At 42.4% G+C, this 27,087-nt stretch overlaps 1 protein-coding gene across 1 annotated transcript in view; it reads left to right on the forward strand.

The window, feature by feature from the left end:
• The window catches only part of ANO2 (anoctamin 2), a 302,486-nt gene that overhangs the window by 60,843 nt on the left and 214,556 nt on the right, over positions 1–27,087 (forward strand). Inside the window, exons 4-5 of the mRNA XM_070408835.1 lie at positions 2,981–3,079; positions 25,567–25,718. Of these exons, the coding sequence (XP_070264936.1) occupies positions 2,981–3,079; positions 25,567–25,718 (251 nt within the window). The remainder of the gene's footprint in view (positions 1–2,980; positions 3,080–25,566; positions 25,719–27,087) is intronic.

The raw sequence follows: 27,087 nt of genomic DNA on the forward strand, positions 1-27,087 counted from the left end.
TCTTTCTTTCTTTCTTTCTTTCTTTCTTTCTTTCTTTCTTTCTTTCTTTCTTTCTTTCTTTCTTTCTTTCTTTCTTTCCTTCCTCCCTCCCTCCCTCCCTTCCTTCCTTCCTTCCTTCCTTCCTTCCTTCCTTCCTTCCTTCCTTCCTTCCTTCCTTCCTTCCTTCCTTCCCCTTCCCTCCCTCCGTCCCTCTGTTCCTCTTCCTCCCCCTCCCCCACTCTCTCCTCCCCTTCCCCTCCCCTCCCCATCTCCTCCCCCTCTGCTTTTCCTCCTCCTCCTCCTCCTCCTCCTCCTCCTCTTCTTCCCCCCCCCCCCCCCCCCCCGCCCATTGTTCCACCCCCTCTCCCTCCCCCATTCTCCTCCTCCTTCTTCTTCTTTTGGTTTAATCTACATTAATCTCCAATTTTAGTGAAAGGGCTTCTGCATTAGATGATGTTTCTGCTCAGGGGTTTTTGTTTTGTTTTCCTTCAGGAGACAGCCAGTCACACCAGCTAATATTTCACATCAGGTCTCATGTTTTTCATTTTATGAGAAGGTAATAATATTGCATGACATAAAAGGAACATGATGACTAGATGTTAGCATCACATAATTGCATTCTAGCTTTCATTTTCACTTGAAACAAGTTGCATTTGAGAAGAATGGAGAGGAAGTTCTGCTCAGGGGTTTTGTTTTTCTTCAGGAGACATAGCCAGTCACACCAGCTAATATTTCACATCAGCTCTCATGTTTTTCTTTTTATGAGAAGGTAACAATATGGAATGGCATAAAAGGAACATGATGACTACATGTTAGCACCACAAAATTGCATTCTAGCTTTTATTTTCACTTGAAACAAGTTCCATTTGAGGAGACTGGAGAGGAAGAATGCTTTGCTAGAGGCAACTAATGTCCCCATAATGGAGAGCTGGGTTGTAGACCAGCTTCACAGATGGTTTCCTTTCTTATTCTTATTTTCACTAAATTAGAAAAGCTTACATTGCAATTAGAAGTAGCAACAAGTGATTGAAAACTCTGTCTAGTAGTTCTGGATATGGTAATCATATATGGACATAAAAATTGGGAAGATTTCTCGCTAAAGGCCATGTCCAGTGTTCTGTCAAAACTGTGTCCACTTGGCTGGAAGGTTGAGTATTTCACCTTAGGATTGTGAACATTCTGTGAGCGGAAGCACATAATTACCCAACTCTGTCTGACATGTGACATACACTCAGTAAATGAGCTTCACAATTACTGTGATTGTTTTCAGGTATTTTGAACTCTGGACTATGCCAGACTTTCATTTCATAGTGCAATACTCTTGCAAACTCTTGGTTTCTTCTTTATTCTTCTCCCTTATAAATCATCAGCTTTTATTCACAAAGTAGGGATAGGTTCTGGATATTTGAATTACTGAATATATGGCAGAGCCACCATTCAAAATCAAAGAAATAGTCTTCATTTGCATTATGAGCATCATAACATATCTTTTCATTGTATTCATTGTTTCATATGCAAGCACCATCATAGTCAATGTCCTTCAGTGGGGAGAACAGTCTTCTTGTCACTTATTTCTCTGCCTGGCACACTGGAGGGGCCTGCTAGGGGTCGGAGGCTACTATCTTCACCGCTAAACCAAAAGCAGATGACACGTTATTGACTACCAACTGGCCCCTGTGAATGAAGTTGGGGGATGGTTTTCAAAAGGGACAACTACTTTTATGTGAGCAATGACATCTTTGCTGCACATGGAGTTGGTGCCTCCTCAGTACTGGTCTCCATGCATCCTTCTTCACAAAACACACAGTAATTTAATAAAGCCTCCTTTCTCCTGGAGCATGGGTTTTCAGGGGGTAACTGGAACAAGATGCTGCAAGCAGGTGTCTCTGTAGAGCATGCTTGCTATTCCCCAGTCCCCACTCTGCCCCTCAGAGGCTGTATCTGTATGGCATGTTGACCAGCACACCAGGATCTCCCCACTGTGGTGCACAGGTTTTAGGTGGTTTCCAACAGTCCTTTGATGAAGAAATTTTGCTATCATTTTGTTCTACTTTGTCCGTGGACATAGCGTTTGTGATTAATTTTGTAGGTAGTTTTAGATGCTTCTCATAAATGATGGGGCTTTTGCCTATTTCCTACTTGTTCTGGTCTCTTTCATTCTTTGGTGACAAAATTACTAGTAATTGAATTTATGTCATAAAAAGTTTTTCCCCCCGTGTGTGCCTGTTCTGAAAACATTTGAGGTTTTATTTGAAGATAAGTGGAAACTGATGCTTCATGCCATAATCTGACCAGGTTTTATAACAGACACTGAGACCAGGGCCAAACGGATTGTTGAGTCATGAAGACCTAATTTTCAAACACTCATCACTGCATTTCCTTTCATTTTCATTTTTGGGTGAAATCAATATACTCACAGAATCAGTTGACCTGGAACATACATTCACACTTGAGTCCTGGTCATGATTTATATTTATGATACTGTTTGGAGTTATACTATTCACATTATGATTTATATAATTACTGTTTGGCATGGGTGAACCCCTTTTGTGATTTGGGGCTGTGACACAGCACAATAGTAGAACAAAAATACAAACGTAATAACAAACAATGAAAATAGGTGCATGTTGACAAATTGCAGACTTTTCACCGAATGCTGGCAGAAGTAAACCACATAACTACTATTGAGAGTTAATAGGATTTTTATGAAAATCATAATTGCTTATATTTCAAATCTATACACACAATGGTTTTAACTTTTCTTTCCCCTTGAAGCCACCAAACCCCAGGGACCACTCTAACATTGCCCTATGGGCTTTGATGAGAGCTTTTCTGAAACAGAATGGTATGGGTAGGAGGAGACTGGCCCCTAGTGAAGTTTAAAGAGAACAAAAATCAGAAACTGAAGAAACACCAGGTTGTGGCTTCTAGTTTGTGGAACCAGAAATTCAAGCTATGTCCTTATAAGTGTTTCTATTTCTTCTTTCTTTGTATCTTACAGAATAAAAGCCAAGGATCCATCTTTGTCCGGATACATGCCCCGTGGCAGGTGCTGGCCAGAGAGGCAGAATTCTTGAAGATCAAAGTTCCCACCAAGAAAGTATGAACATGTTTCTTCTGGGGTTAAGGGCCTCCTGAGGGCTGGATGAATGTGAATAATTGGGGAACAGGGTCATGTGGGACATGGGTTTTGTGGAGGTGAAATCACACTTACCTCCCCAAGGACCCTAAGTATGGGGAATGATGTGGGTGGGACAGGAAAAGAGTTGGAGGCAGGGAGAGGGGCTGGATTTGGAGATCTTTTCACCTCAGAGCTCCACCTGGAATGGGCTCCATGAGAAGCCAGACATTACCCTGATCTAGCTTCTTGATTTCTTCTTTCTTCCTCTTCTTGGGGCCCCAACACAACCAGGCATTTTTTTTTTCAGAGTGAATGTAACAATGAGAAGAGACAGCAACCCGTGATGATTGGGTCAGTAGCATGCAGGGAAAATTGCACCAAACGTGTTATGAATATTCTGGTTGTGACTCTGCCACTAAGTATTGTGTGTGGTGGGCTTGGCTCATCTCTTTTGTAAAATAGAAGACTCCTCATCAGAAGAGTTGGTCAAAATTATTTGGGAATACTTTCAAAGTGTTCATACCAATGCCTCATCTTGTGATTTTGATTTTGTTGGTTGGTGTGGAATGAGGAGCTGGTGTCAATATTGTGAAAAATATCCCCAGGAGGTTGTCATCCATATCTGGGTTGAGAGCCACACAGTTTAGATGATTTTTAAGGTCCTTTTTAGCTGATATAGTCTATGTATAATTTAGAAACCTTCTCAGGGAATTTCTAGGTGACAGTCTTCTTGTAAAACAAAATCCAGCAAATACCTCACACCTCCAAAAAGAAAGGAAACATGGCCACAGGTTCACCATTCCCTTTTTTAAAAAATTAGCATTTTAGGGGAAATGGGTGGTTATTGGCCTTGACCATTTGAGATGGCTCTAGGAAGGGTCCTGGGGCAGATAATAATCTGGTTTAACCATAAGTGATCTGTTGATGATCTATCTCTTTATCTGTCTCTGTTTCTCTCTGTCTCTGTCTCTGTATCTTTGACACACACACACACACACACACACACACACACACACCTATAGTGTCATTCCACAAGTGGTGGCCAAGCTTTGCAGAGATTATTTTTATCATTCTAACTACCATAATTCCCACCCTCCCAATATTTGTTGCCTTCTATACTACCATTATCACCTGCCTATAGCACCATCTCCACTATCATTAGCATCCTTATAGTTAGCAACACCATTCTGATTAGCATTATTGGCTATGTTTACATCTTCACTACCAACAGATTTACCATTCCCATCAAAAATCACTTATCAAAACACACACACACACACACACACACACAAAAAAAAAAAAAAAGAAAAAAGAAAAAAGAAAAAATCACTCATCAAGTACCATCATGTGGGATGCCATTATGAACTACTCAAGAAGGATAAAGTCTGGGGGTTCTGTTTTTACAGGTTTATTAAGATGGATAATACCTCCATGGCAGGTGGACACATGACTATTAAACAAGGAACAAACATAGACATGAATATTTGCTACAAACTTCTGCTAATAAAAAGGTCAATGTTTTGGGGTCACATACCTGAACGTCTTGGTTTCATAAGGACCACACTGTGATCTTTCCCCCCTTAGTTGTACTACTGCGTTCTTTGTCTCCCCGTTTTAAACCTTTCAATCCTTTTACTGCTGTCCTCGAATGTGATCTGTCATCTTTGTTCTAGATCTCTGCTCCTCCTCCATTGATGTTCTCCCAGTCTGCTGGCAACAGGACCCAAGCCTTAGCCTTAGATAGAGGCTTCTGCTTACCTCCTCTGATGTCCTAACATGGCCAACCCCGTTTTCTTCTCTTTCGTCTAACTTCAATATATATTCTTTCTTCTCCTTTCTCTGGTTTATCTGAATAATGTTCTGTTAATCTCATTCTATTTGTATCTTGCTTCCTATGTTTTTATCTTTTGCTGGCTGATCCATGGAAAGAAGGTGAGCAAAACTCTAATACCTGGGCTACTGCTTCTGTCCCCAGAATGATCCTTTTAGCAAGAAACCTAGAGACATAGAAAAAGTATATATCCTTCTTCAATTTTTTCTCTTTACCTCTCTTTCTTTTTTGCTCTCCATCTTTCTTTCACTCCCATGCTTTCCCTTTATTTCTTTCTCTTCAACCTCTCTCTTTTGTTACCTTCTCCTAGCTTCCCTCTCTGTTCTTTGAACACCCACCCTATCACGCCTCTCGTTTTTCTACCACTTTCTTTTTTTCCTCAGTCCCAGACTCAGTCCCCAAGTAGTGCCAGCCTCTGATCCCTCTGGTCTCTGCTTGTCCTTTCACAAGCTCATACCTTTGAGAGCATATCTTCCCTCAGAGTTTGTATGCCCCCAAACATTTATCCTATTGGAACTTCCCATCTATAGTTTAGGTGGTACTTGCACTTGAATTTGTAGAAATGATAATTAGGACTAGGACATATTATAGCCATCTGTTAGTTTCCCTCCTTTTTTATTTTTGCATTTATTTTTCGTAATTCAAAAATATGTTTAACATATAACCTGGTATAAATTTGAGTTGTACAAAATGTTAATTTAATGCATCTAGCTATTGTAATATGATTGCCATTGTAGTGATAATTAGCAACTCTATCATGTTACATAACTTTTTCTTTCTTTTTTGTGGTTGGAATAATTAAGTTCTAGTCTCTTAGCAAGTTTGATGATTATAATATAATATTGTTGTCCATATTCTACTGTGCATTGGATCTCTAAGGCTTATGTACTACTTGTTGAAAGTTTCATCCTTGAACAATACCTAACCTATTCCCTTCCCTCTATTTCTGGGTAACCAACAATTCACTCTCTGTTTTCACAAAAGTTTGGATTTTTAGATTCCATGTATAAGTGATTTCATACAGTACTTTTCTTACTCTGACTTATCTCACTTAGCATAGTGTCTTCAAGTTTCATCCATGTTGTTGTAAATGGCAGGATGTCCTTCCTTCTCATGGCTGAATACTATTCCATTGTGAATATACAACACATCTTCATTAGCCATTCATGCGTTGATGAGTACTTTGGTTATTTTCCACCCCTTCGTCCTTTTAATTTTGGGAGACACTACACTAAACAATCCTCAGAAGACCAGACTTTTAGCCTTTGTTCTGTACTTATTTGCTATATGATTTGGGGATGTCACTTCATCTTTCAGAGCCTCAGTTTCTTCACATGTGATATGGGCATAATAATACCTGGCCTATTTTTCTTAGAAGGCCATTGGAAGAATCCAGTTCTTAACCAGTGCTATGGAAATACAGGAATTTGTTATTGTGTTTGTGTTCTCAAGTCTTTTTATGTATATTCTCAATTCCTAGTCCCCCAATCAATGTCCCTCCTGACCCAATGGGCAGACACACTGATGGAATTCTCACAGTAGGAGAGTCTTTGGAGAGACCCTGAAGGGCACAGAAATAATCCATGCACTCAGAAAGCTATAGTCAAAGGAGCAACAGGAAGAATGCACATGCCCAGAATCAAAACACTAGTTAGATGATGTGTCAAACAGCGACTCATTAGCACAGGACAGATTTTGCATGGAAACATGGTGAACCAGGGAGTCGGGAGAATAAAGCCAGATGATGGCTTCTACAAGGCTCCAGGTATAACAGAAAAACTTCTCCCAAAGTTTCTGGGCCCCAGATGTGACACAGGTGGACTGTTCTGGCATCCTTCTATGGGTTCAGTCACATGACCCTGATCTTTGTATTCATAGCAATGCAGTGGCTTGTTGTTGACCTTACAGGGGGTGTCATAACCAGGAGACTGGAATATTACCTGGTATGCTGGGGAGGATGCATATGTTTTTAAAAGTTATTCTGAGACCTGATCCCAGGGGTGGTGGTGGGGATTAAATCTAGTTCCTGGGATGAGAAATGAACATGGAGGGGGGGGATGAGACAAGGAAGTCTTTGGAGGGTCAGTGTTGGGTCCAGTGGCACTCTTCTCCTTTTTAAGTGGGTCTGGGAAGTGTCTGCAATGAGAATAAACTACATTTGCAGAGAGCCACATCCTGGCGGGAGGGAAAACGTGAAAGAAGGCTGAGGCATGGTATGGGATCATCTAAGCATCTTCCAGGCTAGTGGAAGTTTGTGTCATAACTCAGCGGGCTCTGGAGAGACCAGGAAGATGGGGAGGAAATCACGAAATCGAGATCTCAAACCTGGACAAATCCATAGTAATGTGTCCAGGGACTCGGAGTCCTGAGCACAGATATTAATTGGGAAGGGGAACCTTGGAAGGAAGCATTTGTTTTCCAAAAACAACAACAAGAGAGCCAGCATTTTGTGAGGGACACTCATTCATGTACAGAAAGAGGGTGGGAAGGCCTGGTCTTTGGCCCCGAGGAGCCTGGGAAGGTTTGAAATGGTTGCTTTCTCATTTCTGCTTATTACCAAGGTGGTCTTTCTAGACTGTGGTCAATGTCTATGTTTATTTCTCATTCACTTTCATATGTATGAATGGCTACCCCCCTTTCTCACCTCTCACATTCACTTACGCTCCAAGTGCTGCCTGCAGCAGAGACAAGGCCAGGGATGAACAAGGGGGAGTAACCAAGTCTATTCTTATCAATGAAATCATTTTAACCCGGCCACTAAACTAAGAAGAAGTGACATGCCTAGAATGGGGGGAAATCACTTTTATTCAATCTGGCAAAGCTTTTGTCGCTATTATTAATAGAGTGAGTAATATCGAGGGGTCATGCATGCTGTTCCCAGGAGCCTATGAGGACTTTAGCTTTTAAGTCCTTCCCATGCAAGCAGATGCCATTAACTTCGAGCAAGTCATACCTTCATAGGAAAGTAGGCTCAGAGCTCTCCTCATCTCCAAACCGGGAATAATAAATGTCAGTAAGGGCTGTTGTAAGGAGCAGTGACGATATATTTAGGATGCCTAGCATAGAGGCATGTGCAACACAAAGTAACTGCTATTACTACTGTTGTTGGTATTATTGTTCATATGCGATGTGTGTTGGGCAGCACAGTTGGCACCAGAGCTGGGCTGCTTCTTCCTGCTATTTCCCTTCACAGCCAACATCTGTATTGTTGTGGGGAAAACAGGCCCAGTCCCTTAAATCTGCCGAGGAAGCCAGAAGCCCAGACATGGAATCAGTGAAGAGGCGGGAGCAGATGGCCTTTGGGCTCTGTGCTGGGGGATTTCTGTTTCCTATAGCATGGGTCCTTGGGGTGTTCGCAAACATAATGGCTCCATGTGCACGGCCTATGATGCAGTCACTGGGAAAGCCAGCAGGCCCCACAGCATGGGAGAGACAGCTTGAAGGCGCCCATTTCAAAGGATCGACAGCAGGTGTGACAAGCAGAGACCTCAAGTTCCACTGCTGGCTCTGCCCCCATGAATCTGGGATTATTTGATTCATATCTTTGCCTATTTCCCCAAACAGGACTTGAGATGGAGTACAACCAAAAGCATAAACACAAATGGAGCATTTAAAAGAAGGACACATAAAAAAGAAGTATGTAACTGAGGGGGAAGTAGGGAGGTATAGAGAAATAATGGTAATTGAAATAGAAAATCAGGGTAGTTAATGCAAGTGAGACAATTTTCATTCTGGGTTTCCAGGTAGCCAAGGCAGAAAGGACTGTGGCTTATACATCTACCCTGCTCTGTTTCGTCAGAGGAGGCAAACTGTTTCCTGCTGTTAAAACATAATTGTTAGGTAAAAGTTGTGAATAATATAAGGGGCATATTTTCAGTGATGAGTTCATATAAGGTTCTGGAATGTTCTTTGTATAACTTTTCTTAATTGGTTCTGGATAAAAATCTGAGAATGTAATGTTGAACTGTAGTTCAGGGAGGATTGTATTATAAATAATATAGGTAAATTTCTGATGTGCTAACTTGATTAAAAGATAAAGGTTAGAGCAGAAGTACCAATCATATTTTAATTCTCTCCATAAAATCCATGTTTTGGAATAGTTTAATCTACTAAATTGCATTTATTAAGGAATAATTCATCTTCTTTTTTCATTAACTGAAAACACATATAACTGTCACTAAGAATTTTCTGATCAGTGTGAGAAAATTGGTGGTATCTTGCTGAACCAATATAATTCCAGTTAAAAAGCAAAGAAATGACATGTTAGTTAACCTCAATGGCCCCTTAAGGGGAAAATATTAATTCCATTAAGCTTTGTCAATTATTGGAAGTCATTCTCAGATGCCTATTACTACCTCTCTGGAAATTCTGATTTGGTAACTGGGGCTTTTGCAAAAGTTCCACAGGAAGAGCCTCCCCCTAGCTCATGGTGCCCACCCTGCTTCAGGGACTCGGCCTGGCCAGGATTGCAGCACCTCTTGTTTCTATTCAGATTTGAGGCCTGTATTAGTCAGGATTCTGAGAAATAGAACCAATATGATTTGCATCCATGTGTAAGATATATATATATATAATAAAAAATTGATCCAAGTGATTTTGGAGGCTTAAGAAGTCCCAAGGTTTGCAATTGTCAGTCTGGAGACGTAGGAGAGTCAATGGTGTGAGCTCCAATCAAATGCTGGCAGGCTCAAGACCCAAGAAGAGCCAATGTTTCAGTTTGAGCCCAAAGGCAGTATAAGATCAATGTCTCAGTTCAGCAGGCAGGCAGGAGGAGTGCCGTCTTACTCATGGGAAAGTCAGCCTTTTTGTTCTGTTTAGGCCTTCACCTGATTGGATGAGGCCCACCATATTGGGGAGGACAACCTGCTTTACTCAGTCTATCCATTCAAATGTTCATTCTATTAAAAAACACCCTCACTGACACACCCAGAATATCTGGGCGCTGCATGTCCCTGTCAAGTTGACATAAAATTAACCATTGCAAGGCTTGTACTTTAAAAAATATATATATATTTTATTGATTTTTTACAGAGAGGAAGGGAGAGGGAGTTAGAAACATCGATGAGAGAGAAAAATCAATCAGCTGCCTCCTGCACACCTCCCACTGGGGATTTGCCTGCAACCAAGGTACATGCCCTTGTCCAGAACCGAACCTGAGACCCCTCAGTCGGCAGGCCGACGCTCTATCCACTGAGCCAAACCGGTTCGGCAAGGCTTGTACTTTTAAGACCCAGTCAAGTTGACATAAAATTAACCATTGCAAGGCTTGTATTTAAAAAAAAAATAATTCTTTATCGTTGGAAGAATTACATACGTCCCATTTTTACCCCATTGACCCCTCCAGCCTGCCCCTGCCCCCTGCCCCAGGCTTTTGCCACCCCATTGTCTGTGTTCATAGGTTATGCACATATGCATACAAGTTCCTTGGTTGATTACCTTCCTCCCACCCACCCTCCCCCACCTTGTATTTTTATAGTGGGTTGAATAGTGGCATCCAAAAGGAATGTCCAAGACCCAACCCTGAGACTTGTGAATGTGATCTTATTTGGAAAGAGGGTCTTTGCAGACATAATTAGCCTTAAAGATCTCAAGATGAGGTCACCCTGGACTTAGGGTGCGCCCAAATCCAATGGGTCCACCCTAAGAAAATGTAGAAAGAGATTTGGGACACACAGACACACAAGGGAGAATTCCATGTGAAGATTGGGGAAGAGATTGGAGTGATAGAGCCACAAGCCAATAAATGCCTGTGGCCATCAGAAGCTGAAAGAAGCAAGGAAGCTTTTCTCCTTAGAGCCATAGGAGGGAGCACTGCCCTGACGACACTCTGTTTCAAACTTGTGCTTTCACAACTCTGACAGAGTAAGTTTCTGTTGTTACAAGCCCCACCCAGTTTGTGATAATTTGTCATGGCAGCCCATAGGAAATGAACACACTTTTCCTCTGGGCAGAAAGCAAGAAACAGACAACTCAAGACCTGGGTTTTGGTAGGCTTGCTGGCTTGCTCTGTATCCCAAGAATCTACTTTTCATCTTCTAAGATTGCTTGAAATAGGCTTGTTCATTTCTTGATGCTTGATTTTGGGGTTGTCTAGAGGAGTCTTTGTGCAAGTTTCCTCCTATATGACCTTAGTGTGTCTATGTCTACTTTGCATTTTGTTCCTGGTTTGATGAGATCAGAGAGTCTTGGGAAAGGCTCACCTTAGCATGGATGGTGGCTAAGAAAAACTGCTTATTTATTTCAACAATTATTTTCCCACTTATGCACCTATTTCCAAAGATAATCATTGTTTGATTAAGGTAAAGCTTATGCTAAAGCAGAATGGTATCTGTAAAATAAGGATGTTCCCATGTTTTAAAGCTTGACTACATTTTATACTTTAACAGAAAGGTTGATAAAAGCATTCTCAACAACATAAAACAAAATTAAAATAAGAAAAAAACTAGTAACCAAAGATATAAGTTGATAAATAGCTAACTAAATTAATTATTTTAAATACAGCTGATGCTTCCTATATGTTGTGCTCTTTGATAAGCATTCTTTTATTTTTATCCTCACAACAACAATATGAAGTAGGTACTAGCCTTAGCCCATTTTATAGATGAGAAAACTGAGGCTCATAGAGGTTAATAAACTTACTTAAGGCCACACAGCATGAAGAGGTTAGATTCAGGACTCAAAGACATTTCTGTCTGGCTCCAAAGTCATCTTCTACCCTCTCACTTTACCTAAGAATCCATAACTGGGGCTTGAGGTAGCATAGTCTGGAACAACATTTCTCAAAGTATTTACTGTAGAGTAAAAGTGTTTTATTTTAACAAAAACCCCCCAAATTCCATAATCTTATAAACTCTAGAAAACTCTTAATTATTACAACTTATCTGACCAATTAAAAGTTCTGAGAAGCCTTGTAGTAAAGAAGATGGTTCAATTTCGTTCAACCTGTTTCCTGCTGAACACTGATATGATACTAATAGGTATATTAACAGGTGTCCTGGGAACCAGTGGTCTGCAGAACATACTTTGGAAGATTCCATCCTAGGTTAAGTAATCTTGGACTTGGAGAGGTCACACACTTAATTTTTTTTTTTAATGCCACAGACTAGCTCATTACATTATCTAACAGCTCTGGATTATAGCTTTCTCATCTGTAAAGTAAGGAACGTAGATCCTAAATTCTCTGTAATAGCTGTAAAATGTGTGGTCTACATGTAAGCCAAGTGACAATTTGTGAATTTGTTTATTCTTTCCCTGTTATTGATATTAGTGGAGGGAACTGGGGATGGATAACATTTAAGGTCATTCACTCTGATTGTGTTCAACTATCTAAGAGTAAAAATATCCTACATCCGCCACCTTTTCAAAGTTGTGCCTTCAATGAGGTAGTGCACTGAGCCTGTGGGTGCCTGTTTCTCATGTGGGGCTGCCTTTTAACTCTGATCCTGGTCACATCACTGAATTCTTTGCACACGCTGGACCGCTCTTTTCCAAACTACACCTTACTGTGGAGCCTACATTGCACTCTGTTAGACTCTTGTCAGAAGGAGAGTACTTTACTCTTTCTTCCAGGGGCTAGACCTTGGCTAATGCATTAAATATTTGCCTCTGGTCCTAGAATGATCTTCCTACCCTCCCCAGATAGACAATAAATAATCAAGAAGCCCAAATATCATTTCCCTCATAGAACTCTCTTTGTTCATGTAGCTGAACTGAAGTCACCTTCACCTACAGTCTGTATTTTTCTCATCTGTTAGTTTTTATTTATTGGGTGCTTTACTCTAGTGTCTTCAGATCTACCATAATCCCCCAAGAGTAGAAACTATAGTTTATGTTACCTGTGTATTCCCTGTAAACTCTAGTATGGTGTTCCATAAATAATAGGTGCTCAATAAATTAGCAATCAAAGAGCATGCACTGAAATACAGTGATCAACTGATGCCAAATAATTCTTGTTTCCCCAGCCGTAGGATCTTTTTGCAGCTGTGATCCTCCGCATGCTAGCAGGGTTTCAGCTCCATGCAAAATTCACGAACAGAAGCGACACTCCTTTCCCTCCTCACCCTGACCAACTCCTTCTTTTATCAGGTAGTGATTCGGGGCTATTTTAACAGTTTCGTGAATTGTCCTTAGTGACCAGAAAGTAAGAAGCAGGAGAAATTCCATCAGTTCTATTAAAGATGGAGAACTTGCAGATCCTGGGTCCTGGGCAGAGGGTCACTGTGCACTAAGCCTTCAAAGTTCCTTCCACGACAGATTCCTTCTATTGTTATCATCAATAATTTTTGAAACGAACCAGAAGTGTTGCTGTTTCCATAAGGTTGGCTGTAGGTGGGGCCTTTCCCCTATTGTCACTGCCTGTTCCCAAGCATTTGTTTTTAATAGAGGCACAGCTGAGAGGGTAGGGTTTATATTTGATATCTTTATGGGCTTTTCAGTGCATGCTCTTTGATTGCTATTTAAATCGGCTGGAAAGAGTGCAGAATACTTTGAATTTTTATTCTTTTTTTTTGTTTGTTTTCTGTAATCCCTCTCATCTTAAAAAATCAGAAAAAATAACTGGTGCCACCTAAGTGTTGCGGTTTGAGTAAGGAACCTCAGATGGCACATGCACATGACCATGATCTAGACATGCCGCCAGGCCTGGAAAGACCACAGTGAAGCTGAGCATCTGAAAATGTAACGGCATTTTCATTAACAGTGAAGCTGGAAACAGTGAAGCTGAAAATGTAATGGAAAGTGAATTTGAATTTTTTATTAAGTTGTTTTTAGATTCATGGTTTAAAAACTACTGAAATAGAAGCAGTAGTTTTCTTTTTCACATCCTCTCTCTCATGTCTGTCTGAACTAGGTTAGCACAGGCCAGGCTAACCTAGTGGGTGTCTGGGACCCAGATACTGGACTGTGGGCTGGTGGGGCTAAGGGCAACGGGCAGTGGGTAGGCTGACCACTGAATTTATCATCCGAAGTGGGGTGCTTTGGGAGTGAAAGAGCTATTGATAACTATGCCAGGACACATTGTAAACCTGGACCATCGTGAGTAACTGGGACATGGGGTTGGTCCCCACAGTTGTCCAGCTTGGCTGTGGATGCCCCTGTTGGTGTGTGAGAAAGGGCTAGCAAGAGGGGAGATGCAGAGAGGCAGTCAGCTTCTGGCATTTGGGGCTCATGGGCCGAGTTCTCCTTACCCAGTAAGAACTGATGTCATTAATGTCCTGGCTCATAATGGCTCTTGAGATAGGATTGTTACATTTTCAGGAATTTTGAGAGCTGGTTATTATACCATTGATAGCTTGAAATTGCATACGGTGGGCATACAGCAGTCCCCCCTATCCACAGTTCAGCTTTCCATGGTTTCAGTTATCCACGGTCAAGAACAGTCTGAAAATATTAAATGGGAAATTCCAGAAATAAACAATTTATAAATTTTATTTATTTTTTAAAAAAATATATTTTATTGATTTTTTACAGAGAGGAAGGGAGAGGGATAGAGAGTTAGAAACATCAATGAGAGAGAAACATTGATCAGCTGCCTCCTGCACACTCCCCACTGGGGATTTGCCTGCAACCAAGGTACATGCCCTTGACCAGAATCAAACCTGGGACCCTTGAGTCTGCAGGCCAATGCTCTATCCACTGAGCCAAACTGGTTAGGGCAACAATTTATAAATTTTAAATTGCACACTGTTCTGGGTAGCATGATAAAATCTCACGCCACCTTGTTCCATCGAACCTGGGACACGAATCATCCCTTTGTCCTGTGTGTCCAGGCTGTATATATTCCCTGCCCATCAATCACTTAGCCTTCTTGGTTATCATTATGATAAAATTTGTGTGTGTGTGTGTGTGTGTGTGTGTGTGTGTGAGAAAGAGAGAGACAGAGAGGGAGAGGGCATATTCACATGACTTTTATTACAGTACCTTGTTAAAATTGTTCTATTTTCTGATTAGTTATTGCTAATTTCTTACAGTGCCTAACATAAACTTTATCATTGGTATATAGAGAAAACATAGTATACATAGGGTTTGGTACTCTCCGTGGTTTCAGACATCCATTGGGGGTCTTGGAACGTATCCCTGTGGATAAGGGAGTGGGGCTACTACATTTATACCATAGAAATCAGCACATATTACAAATTAGCAATCCTGACCACCGCCCCCCCCTCCCCCCCCAGAGTGGTTGGTGTTTCCCAGCACTTCACAGATGAGAGCGCCGAGAAGGGGAACTGGGTGCAAAGGCCTGATGGGACCATCAACAAAATCTGTCCCATGGCTGGGGCAAGGTCCAACCTGTGGGTGTTGAAGGACTATTAGTCAGAAAGGAGCCAGAAATGACAGTCAGGGACTGTGGCACAGAAATTGATTTCCCACCACTCCCCCGCCTGCTTACTCTGCACCCGCCACACTGGCCTCCTTGCTGTTCCTTCAGAAAGCCAAGCATGTTTTCATTGTAGGGCCGTTTTGCTTGTCCTTCCTCCTGCTGAGACCTTCTCCAGATAACCACAGAACTCGCCCCTTCACTGGGGCATCAACTCAGATGTCCCCTCCTCAGACAGACCTCTCAACCATCCTGTGTGAGGCAGCTTCCCTGCCACTCTCCATCCATGTTCTCTCTCTTTTTATTTTTTCTCAGCTACCCGATACTGAGTCACATGTTTGTGTCTTTGTTTGTTGTCTGTATCCTCACTACATTGGCAGCTCCATGAGGGCAGGATTTTGTTTGGCTGCATTGGCAACACCTAGAACAGGGCCTGGCATAGACCAAGCACTAAATCAGTATCTGATAATGAATGAAAGAATGGATCACACACAGCAGACCTAATCCACTGTTGGTGGCTTGCTGGAGGGTGATGCTGAGATGGGTTCTGAGCCTCCATCCAAGGGTGTTAGGAAGGAATGCTGTGATCCCTTAGGGCTGCTGCAAGGTGGGGAATGGCAGCATAGTGTGTGCATGTCCCATAATAGCCATCCCTAATCTGGGTCCTCAATAGTCCCTTTGGTTACCAAAGAACATGTAGGAAGAGTCTAATTGTACCTGGAGTGGGGCTTGGTTGTATATAAGGCTTCCTAACCATTTGGAAGTTCACATTTTTCATCTATCCATTCATCCATCCACCCAATGAATATTTATTGACTATCACAATGCATGAGATACTTTGCTGAGGGCTGGTGATTCAGTGGGGACTACAGCTAGCCCTGGTTCCATGTGGCTTCGGTGTGTTGAGGATTCAGAAGTTAGTTGGTGGTGAGCTGGAAGGCACCCCCAGAATGAAAAGAAGGGAGTGAACAGAGAGCTAACTGGAGGAACTAATTTAGATGGTAGTGGGGGGCAGAGTGAAGGATGGTGTCAGTTGAGCTGAGATCTGAGGATTGGTTAGGAGTTTGCCAGGTGGGGAGGACAGGTGAACCTTCCCAGAAAAGGAAAGGACCTGTTCTGCAGCCAAAGGTGAGAAAACCCTGGCCTGTGTGGGGAACTGGGAGGAGGCCCATGTGCCAGTGTGCGTGAGGCCCAGAGGCTGTGGGCAGAGGGGCTGAGGCTGTGGTGGAGGCAGGAGGCACAGCTTGTAGGGGCGTAGTTAGCCGTGTAAATAGTTTGGATTTTATGCCACATTTTAAAAGTCAGCAAACATTCATTCATGTATACAAGACATACTGAGACAGAATTAAAAGCCATAAATGAGTACAGAGTTAGACCTTGGAAAATGTGCATTTTGTAAATATATTACTGCCTACATTCAGCATTGCTGTAGACAAGAAATTGACCTGTAGGCATAGGTTGGGATGAAGACACTGAGCAGCTCCTGTTCTTAATGTGTGCAGAGTCTGCCTTTGGGCTCTGGAATGCCACTGAACTTAGCAGCTCTTGGTGCTGTTTGCATTTTGATTGGTGAATGGCTTAACACTCCCTCTCAAGGGTCAATGTGCTTATGCATGGAACTTCTCTGGTCTGGTTCTGTGCTTGCTTGCGTGTGAGTGTGCGTCCCTCCCTCTGCCTTCTCAGGCAGCAATGGGGACAATAGTGCACAAATTCTGCTGCATCTTTAGCTTCTCTTCTTTATAACTTCTCTAGTTCACCAGCTTCCACCCCTGTCCAGCTAGTGGCTTGTGGTGCCACCTTCCACACTATTGACTTCTCTGTGTATCTGAGCCTTTTGACATTAAAGGTGAGTACTAGGTGGGTGTGATGATAATTTTCAGCCTCTCAAAATAAGTGAGATGCTGTGACTAATAACAGGTTAACCCTCCATTATCCAGTGATTGGAGGGGCAGAGGAAAGCACAAATAAATTCAAAGGGACAGATAATCTGAATTAATGTCTGTTGGGCTGTGGGGTGTAAGCAGTATGCATGCGCACAGCTGGGCTCACTCTCCATCTTTCTACCTGGCCTGTGTTCTTCCTGCTGACTTTTCCTACCAGTTGCAGAGAGAGGCCCTCTTAGTTCACTATAGATAAGTGATTTGTGGATAATCAAGATTATATTGTTTATCTCATATGTTGTTATACCTCTTTCTTGATCTTTGGGGGGGTCATTAGATCTCCAAATGTTTGTGTGATATTGGGCATGTTAGTAAAACTTTCTGTGCCTCAGTTTCTTTATCTGTAAAACAGGGACAGTAATGTGCATATGCTCATGATAGACATCACTATAGCCTTGGTTCCTTGCATCCCAGGAAGGGACATGATTCCAATGTAGAAAGAAAACAAATCAGGCCTCAGACCACACTGCTGTGCCCCACTGAAGGGGAGACAGAGAGAGAGACAAGGGGGAAAAGAAGTAAGAAGAGAAGAAATCTCAGCAAACCTCTTAGACTGTGACAATGAGGCCAAGCAAGCTTTTATGAGAACCACATTTGAGCCCTGGAATAAAAAATAGGAGCGACATACTTTAAAAATTATTTATGATTTTAAGCACATGAAAGGCGTATCGTGTACCCAGGGAGGGCATAATGGGGAACAGCTGGCTAACATGTGTCTTGCCTTTTCTGAGGATGTTCATAATTCTCTGATGTCCAAGAATAACAGTAATAATGACGCTGCTGCTGATTGTATTAATAATAATAAAGAGGATCGGATGCCTTTCGTGGATCCTGCTGAACACGGAGAAGAGCCTGGGCTGCTGGGTTTGGTGGGGACTGAACAGGCGCTCCAGCCAGCTTCCTTCTCAGGGAATCAGGGGATCATAGAGCCCTTCTAAGGATCAAAGGTTTAAGGAAAGAGCATGGATGGGGGGATTCAGGAAACCTGGGTTTGAGGTCTGGTTTCATCATGAACTCTGGCAATTCCCAACCCCTCAGAGTCTCAGTTTTCCCATCTGTAAAATAGCGATGCTAATACTACTTGACAGGCACACCTTGCAGAGTTTTGTGGGCCCCGATGAAATGGTGCCTGTGGAAGGACAGGATACATTGCAAAGCATTCTTGTATATGAAAAGTGCCATCATCATCTTTGTACTTCTGGGTACAATCCACCACCAAGCTCAGCGCCTGGCATCTGGAAAGTGGCTAGAAATGTTTGTGCTGTGAATGAATGTGTCCTTTTCATGAAATGTTTGATGCTGTAGATAGAACGTTAGACTTGGACTATACTTTAACAGCCATTGCATCAGTCCTCTCTGTTATGGTTTGTTGGGTGGGTCTGGAGCGGAGCTCAATCTCAGGTTCGTTACCCCCTCTACTGAGTATGGATCTAAGTACTCTATCCAATGCCCTATCAATGATGAGATTTTCCATTCTGACTGGTGGGAATAGGTGCCATTCCCAACTCTTTCAGTCTCAGGTAGTTTTCTTATGCCCATAATGCCAAATACTCAGGGGGAACTTCTGCAGATCTCTTGGGTTGTTTGTGAGCTCTCTCTCTCTTGGGTACTTTGTCCTATGAACTCTAGTTGCCTTGCTTTCCCCAGACATATAGTTTGTCTCTGCAGCTCAGGGAGTTTGCTGGCCTCCACCTATTTTCCCTTCCTGCCAGCAATGAGCTGGAGCAATCATATCTTGTTTGTTTCCTGTCTCTCAGGAATTTCTGATGTCCAATAGCTGGCAAACTGTTGTCCTATTCTGTTTAAGGTGCTATAACAACATACCACAGACCTGGTGGCTTATACACAAGAGATTTCCCCCTCCCCCCCTCACAGTGTTGGAGGCTGGAAGTCTGAAACCAGTGTGCTAGCATGGTCCAGTGAGGGCCCTCTGCCTGGTTCATAGCTGATGCCTTCTTGCTGTGTCCTCACATGGTGGAAGGGGCTTTTTTTATAAGAACATTAATCTCATTCACAAGGGCTCCACTCTGGTGACCTACTCACCTCCCAAAGATTTTACTTCCTAATACCATCACTATGGGGATTAGAATTTATATATATATATATATATATATATATATATATATATATATATATATACACATTTTTTGTGTGTGGGGGGGAGCATTTAAATTGCAGAAACCATGATTCCATGTTTTTTGTCTGAATGTTTTGGTTGTTTCAGGTATGATAAATCTAGTCCCTGTTACTCCATCACTTTGAGGAGTGTGGGAAGTAGAAGTTTCCTAGTTTTCTCTTTAGAGATGAAGAACCTGAGAGGGATTTGCCCCAACTCACACAGCTAGATTGTGTCAGTAAGGGCCAGGACGTTCACTCAATAGACATTTTTTGTGTTCCTACTGCACGCCAGGCACACAGATTGTGGTCCTTGCTTTCTCTAGAAGTCCATAGTCTGTTGGGGAGACAGGTGAACCAAGACTAAGAGAAGTGCATGACAAATTTTATGACACAGGTGTTCTTTCACAGGGTACTAAGGAAGCATAGCAGGAAGTGAGGAGCCAAGAAATGTTCCCTGAAAAAGTTGACACTTGAGCCTAACGGTGATAGAGAAGGAGGAGTAATCCAGGTAGAAAAGGAGGGGAGAAGTTCCAGGAATAGATGCAACACATGCAAAGGCCCAGTGGAGTAGGAAGCAGGTCCTTTGTTCTCTAAGCCTAGTGTCCATGGTATTGTACCAGGGGGCCACCCACCTATGTTTTATAGTGGGTATGTGTCTGGCTTCATCTTCCCAAAGTCTCTGAAGTCTGGGAAATCTCTTTCTGACGTAAGTCAGCATGGTGTTTCAGCCTGGTCATGTTTATGAAGGGTTTTGGTCAGGGCTGTGGAGCAGATGTTATCTTGAGGTTTCCGGTGGGACACTGGCCTTTTACACCTTCTACATTTTTCCCAAAGGCAGACAATATTACTCTCAGTGATTTCCAACACAACCCCATCAAGAAACAGTCAACATTTGTGCTGGTCCCATTCCTGGTCCCTCTAAAGTCATACGTCAGGTGCCCATGCCCTTTAGCCTCTTTCTCTAAGTGAGCTCTTCCAGAGATATACTGCCAAGATGAGGGTCAAGGACTGCTTATAAGTTCTTAGCTACCCTTCTGCCAGAAACAGGCCCTGAGACAATTGCTGGGTTATTAATCTAAAATGACTGAATACAGGCATTCCTGGCCTTGCCGCGGCTGGGCTCCTGAGTGCCTTTGTGGTCAATGAGGACAGGAAGGGAAGCCTTTCAGCCAGACAGAGGCTTCAGGCTTCAGGCTTTTTATCCTCCAGCCTGGCTTGTTTCTATCAAGATCTCTTACCTTTTGGGTGATATCTAGCCTGGGTTCCTTCCGTGACAGCAATTGGTGAAACCAGTGCTGCTTCCCCAGAGATTTACCATTCATTCATTCGTTCATTCATGCATTCATGCAAAGATAGGGAATAGTTTGAACAGTATCCTGCCTTTATAGAGATTATGGTTTGGTGGGGCAGCTGGACATTAATCAAATAATCACTCAAATAAATGTAAAGTTACAACTGTGATAAGTACTACAAAGGAGAGGCATTTGAAATATGATGTGGAGACTTCTAGAGAATCCCATGGGCTATGTTAACAATCTTTGTCTTTATCATAAAAGCAATGGGTAATTGTTGAAGACTTTTTCCCAGGCAGGTGACACAATCAGATATTTGCTTTGGAAACATCACTCTGGCTCCAATATAGGGAATGAATTAGAGGCGGACAACAGAGTTGCCAGAATAAAATACAGATGCCTAGTTATATTCAAATTTTGGATATATAATGAATACTTGTTTAGCATAAATGTGTCCCAATATACTATACAATACTTATATTAAAAATTATTTTTGTCCAGCTGGTGTGGCTCAGTGGTGAGTGTTGACCTATGAACCAGGAGGCCATGGTTAGAGTACATGCCTGGGTTGTGAGCTCGGTCCTCAGTGGGGGGGCATGCAGGAGGCAGATGATCAATGATTCTCTCTTATCATTGATGTTTCTATCTCTCCCTTCCCCTTCCTCTCTGAAATCAATAAAAATATATAAAATATATATAAAAAAATTGTTTTCTTATCCTAATATATAAAAAGCCAGGGGCCGTCATGACCGAAACAACTGGCCACCAGGCTGGCAGGGGGGCCAGTAAAGGGTGACCAGGCAGGTGGGGGGGGCAGTTAGGGGCGACTAGGCCAGTGGGGGGGGGGGTCAGTTGGGGGCAACCAGGTCGGCAGAGGGGCAGTTAAGGGTGATCAGACTGGCAGGCAGGTGAGCAGTTAGGAGCCAGCAGTCCTGGATTGTGAGAGGGATGTCTGACTGCCGGTTTAGACCTGATCCCTGAGATTGGGCCTAAACCGGCAGTCAGATATCACCCAAGGGGTCCCAGATTGGAGAGGGTGCAGGCTGGGCTGAGGGGGCCTCTAGTATAAGTATAATTTTAAAGTGTTAAGTATGTCCTAAATATAGCTTGGGTTATACTTATACTAAAAAATTATTTCTTGTTTATTTGAAATTCAAATTTAAGTGGACATCTTGTATTTAAAAAAATATTTTTATTGATTTCAGAGAGGAAGGGAGAGGGAGAGAGTGATAGAAACATCACTGATGAGAGAGAATCATCGATCGGCTGCCTCCTGTATGCCCCACACTGGGAACTGAGCCTGCAACTTGGGCATATGCCCCAACCAGAAATCAAACCATGACCTCCTGGTTCATAAATCAATGCTCAACCACTGAGTCACACCCAGCCTGGCTGGACATCTTGTATTTTCATTTGTTAGATCTAACAACACTAAGCAAGAGAAGATATGGGGATACCAGTTCTTGCTGTAGTTGAAGGCTCTTTAGACTAGGAAAGTAGAGGTGGAAATAGAAGTGGACAAAGAAGAAATACCCTTGGTGAGTCCAAGTCTGTTATTCCAAGGCCATCTGGAAGACAGAGTCTATCAGCTTCCCTCCTGCTCTGAAACCTTAATTTCCATACACACACCATTTAAAAGCATGTGGTTATGGGTATGATTAACACATCATAGCAGTCTCAGTGCAGGCCTGTGCTAGGTCAGAACCTGTCCTAAATGTCCTATGTGATGTGTGCTGAAGCAGTGTGAGGAGGTCATCTTTCTGATTTTTTTTTCCACAATAACTCATGTTTTAGCAAATGAAGCAGGAGAGTAAAACAGTTAAAAAACAGGCTTTGCTGGGGGTTCAAATGCTCCAGCAATTATTATCTGGCTCGTACTATCTTTGACTGAGATACTTAACTCCTCTTGGCTTTGCAGCGTAACTTTCAAATTAATGTTAAAGTATATCAAGAGCCAGGCACACAAGAGAAGCTTACTAAATGGTATGTGCTTCTAGATATAAAACAATCCCTTGTTTCATAAATCTGGCTCAACCTTCTTCTTCCTACACATCTTCACTCTAGTTTTGTCATTGTTCAGAACCTTCACTGACTTCCCATTGCCTTGTGCAACAGAGTCTCAACCTGCTGTTCTCTGATGGGCACTGTCACTATGTCCCCATCAGAACCTCATGCTCCAAAGAAACTATGGCATTTAACCCTTCTTAAACCCAACTTGAACTTTCCTACCTTTTTTTTTTTTTTTTTTGCGTGGAATATCTGCCTATATCTGTTCAAGCCTTATTAATGAAAAGTGTTTATAAAGCCATGTTAATAGAAATATGGACAAGTAAGCTAAAGTATGTGAAGAAAATAAAATATATGCCCATCACTAGGGAAATGACTAAACAAATTAGGATTCATGTCTACTGTGTAATCCTACCTAATAAAGAAGGAATATGCTAATTGACCCTAACACTGTCACAAAGATGGTGGCGCCCACAGCTAATAAGGAAGGAATATGCTAATTGACTGCCCTGCCCTCAAATATGGCAGCACCCACAGCCAATAAGGAGGAAATATGCTAATTGACTGCCCCTCCCTCAAACATGGCAGCACCCACAGCCACCAGATGGCTGGCAGGGGAGGGCAGTTGTGGGCGATCAGGTCAGCAGGGGAGGGCAGTTAGGGGCCACCAGGCCTGCAGGGGAGGGCAGTTAGGGGCAACTAGGCCTGCAGGGGAAGGCAGTTAGGAGCAACCAGGCTGGCAGGGGAGGGTAGTTGTGGGGAACCAGGCCTGCAGGGGAGGGCGGTTGGGGGTGACCAGGCCTGCAGGGGAGGGAAGTTAGGGGCAACTGGGCTGGCAGGGGAGGGCAGTTGGAGGCAATTGGGCTGGCAGGGGAGCAGTTAGGGGGTGATCAGGCTGGCAGGCAGAAGCGGTTAGGGGCAATCAGGCAGGCAGGCAAGCGGTTGGGAGGCAGCAGTCCTGGATTGTGAGAGGGATGTCCGACTGCCAGTTTAGGTTCGATCCCAGAGGAAGGCAGGGGAGGACAGTGCACTGGGCCTCTAGTATAATATATTCATTAAGGTAGCTCTACACGAACTGATCTGGAAAGATATATATCTGTGAACTATTGTTAATTATAGAAGATGTGAAATATAATCACAGTTTAGAACAAAATTTAGTCATAAATTTATTTCTGAAAGAATCAGAATAAAACATACTCAAATTGCTAATAGAGATTGCTTCTGGAGAGGATTGGGTTGGAAGAGAAAGGAAACATAACATTTAGTTAACATACTTCTATGGTTTGTTTACTATGACTATTTTAATTTTATAACAGAAATTAAATCAAAATGCATAGAAAATTTATTAGAAAAAATGAACTTTGGTTATATTTCAGTTGTTAAATAAGGGTGGTTCTTTATATCCCCCAACTTATCATAATTTTATTAAAGAACAAAATGATAACAAAAGAGGTTTACCTTTCTGTTAAAGTCCAATAGAGATACTACTCCCTCTATGTAACATTCTTCTGATTTCTCAACTGGATGTGCTGTCTCCTTCCTTTGAACCCTCAAAGCATTTTGCATGTCTTTTGTGGCTTTTATCTCCATCTATCTTATATGTATTCTGTACGTGTTTTACTGCCTGTCTAGATTTAAGCAACTTGAGGATATCACTAGAGAGAAGAAGACCAGCTTTCAAGTCAGAAGATCTGGATGTTGGCTCTTGTTCTAATTATCTATTGCAGCATGACGAATTAGCCCAAACTTAGTAACTTAAAACATACTCATTTTACTCTATCTTATAAGTTTTTGGTCAGAAACTTGAGCAGAGCTGGGTTGGGGGATTCTTTTGCTCCATGTGGTGTTGACTGAGGTCACTTGGTGATATTTGGCTTGGGGTTGAGCTGGACAGGAGGGTCCTATAAGGCTTCCCTCACATGCCTGATGCTTGGCAGGCAGCCGAGATGCTGAGCTCGGCCTACTTCTTTTCCTTCCTGAGTTCTCTCAGCACCTTTCTGCAGACTTCCTCCAGGTGGCCAAGGGCTTTGAGAGACCAAGGCAGAGCTGCCCATCTTCCTAAAAGATGAAAATGGCATAGTGTCACTTCTGCTGCACTGGTCAAGCAGCTACAGAGCTCATCCAGGCTTAAGAGGGTGGGAACAGAGATGCCACCCTTTGAAAGGAGAATTTGTGTAAAAAAATTGTGGCCATCATTAATTCATCGTACTATGTCTCAGTGACTATAACTGTAAGTTAGAAAGACCAAAAGTTATAATGCATGCGAAAGCATTCTGTGCATTAAAAAAAGCTATATGGACTATGAATATTAATGATTATCTTGGCACTAATCTGCCTTACTCAAGGCAGATACTTATTAAATGTTTACTACTTTGAGAGCAGACTCATTTATCAAATAGTTCCTAAGAGAAACAAAGTGTTGCTATGTGATCACGTAGGGGCATAGTGTAGTTGTGGAGTAGACTTTGGATTAGGTTGACATGAGTTAAATCCAAGCTGTCACCCAGCAACTGTCTGTGTGACCTTTGCTGACTCATCTCACTTTTCTGAGCCTTAATTTTTTCATTATAATATGAGTCTAGTATTGTCTGTCTAACTGGGTTGCTATGTGCATTGAAACTAATTTATATAAAATGCTTTAGGATGGTGACTGTCACATAGTAGGTTTTCCATTTCTCTGATGGTGCTATAACAAAGTCATATAGAAAGTTTGGACTCATCGCTCATTCCTTTACATTGGTCACCTCTACTCATACAAATAATTAGAGGGAGTCCAGAGCCTATGTCCTTGTGAAACCATCAGGGAAAGGGAAGGACCCTACTTCTTGTTTCTCCCAGTCTCCTCTGTCCCCAGAGTGGTCCCCTCCAGAGATCTGGACTCTGTGCAGCTTTGGTTGGTAAGTCACTCTTCTCTGAATGTTGTTTATGGCCTCCTTTCAGACTTATGACTTTGCCTTTCATAGATGTATGAGATCAAAACAGAAGGCTGCATTGCAAAGAAGTTCAATGAGATTCTGCAGAAGCTGAGCTCACCCCTGAAGCCCAGAGTTCCAGAGCATAGTAACAACAGGATGAAAAACCTATCCTACCCATTCTCCAGGGAGAAAATGTACCTGTGAGTAATAGAACTTCAGGGGTAGGGATGTGAGGGAGGATGGGCAAGAAAATCAAACACCACTCAGTCATAGAGATAATGTCCCATGTCTGGGAGAGAGGGGAGGAAGCATACTCTCCTGGTGAAATATTTTCTGCATCTCCTTCTGTAAGTGAGATTATCACAAATAACTCCTGAATTTACATTGAATTTATATCCTGAATATTTGCCCAGTGGCTTTGGGGGAAACCCGACATTTCAGTCACTTTGCATGATGGATGGAGAATCAGGGAGCAGACAATTATAAACTTGGGACTCAGATACCTGTTTACATTCTGTGGGGAAACCATATTGCTCAGTTCCCAGTCTGATAGGATTTTAACTTCTGTGATAAATCAGTGAGAAGGTGGATGAAGCTTTTGGATTTCTGTATTTTCAGCTGCCTATTCATAAATGTATCGACTCTGCAGAGACCTGCTCCCCACACCCAACCCTGGGTGAGGGAATAACAGCTCTTCACAGGGATGTCCATTTGGAAAAACTTTGGATGGGGAAGAAATGGTTGGAAACCAGATGCAACAGACCAGCATTTGTTCTGTTTTAGGAGCTAGTGAGAAAACAAGACTATTGTGTGACTTTTGCTGCTGATAAGATAAGAGAATCAAGCAAGAGAGGGAAAGGAAGGGGCATGGAAAGGCAGAAAAGATATGAGGATCTGTCTCTTTTGAGGAGATGTTATTTATGGGAGCTGTGTTTCTGCTGGCTATTGGATAGTATATTCTACCCATCTTTGCCATATTCGATAATGATTCTATACACATATATGCTGTTCTTTTGCATATGTTCCCTCATTGAATTCCCTCCTCAATGGTTCTGGTATTAATTCTGGTCACCAATTCCAATGTGTGTGTGGGTTTTTCCAGACGACCAAGAAATTTTCCAACACTAGCTGGATGTCTTACAATTGAACCCAATTCTGATACTATCTACCTGGAGATAGTATCAGATTTCCCAGGTTGACAGCTCAGTCCTACAAGACCCCACCCCACTTCTGATGCCAATTACAAGTTCAGGTTGTTACCTGTGCTTCTAACTGACTATAAATCAGAGGTTCCCATGTCCCCCTCTGTGGTTTCAATTAATTTGCGAGAGAAGCTCACAGACCTCAGGAAAACAGTTTACTCACTAGATTGCCAGGTTATTACAAAAGATAGAAATCAACAATCAGATGGTGAGATCCCAAACAAAGGAATTTTTGCCTTTGTGTTGGAACCTGCCAGGTGGCATGTGGGAGAACTCTGGTCTTCCCACTTGGGAGCTCTCTGAAACCCTTCCTTTTGGGTTTTTATGGAGGCTTCATTATATAAGCATGGTTAATTAACTCATTGAT

Source organism: Myotis yumanensis, unplaced genomic scaffold (genome assembly GCF_028538775.1).
Source record: "Myotis yumanensis isolate MYYU_CA2020_CCGP unplaced genomic scaffold, mMyoYum1.0.hap1 SCAF_3, whole genome shotgun sequence".
Lineage (NCBI taxonomy): Eukaryota > Metazoa > Chordata > Mammalia > Chiroptera > Vespertilionidae > Myotis > Myotis yumanensis.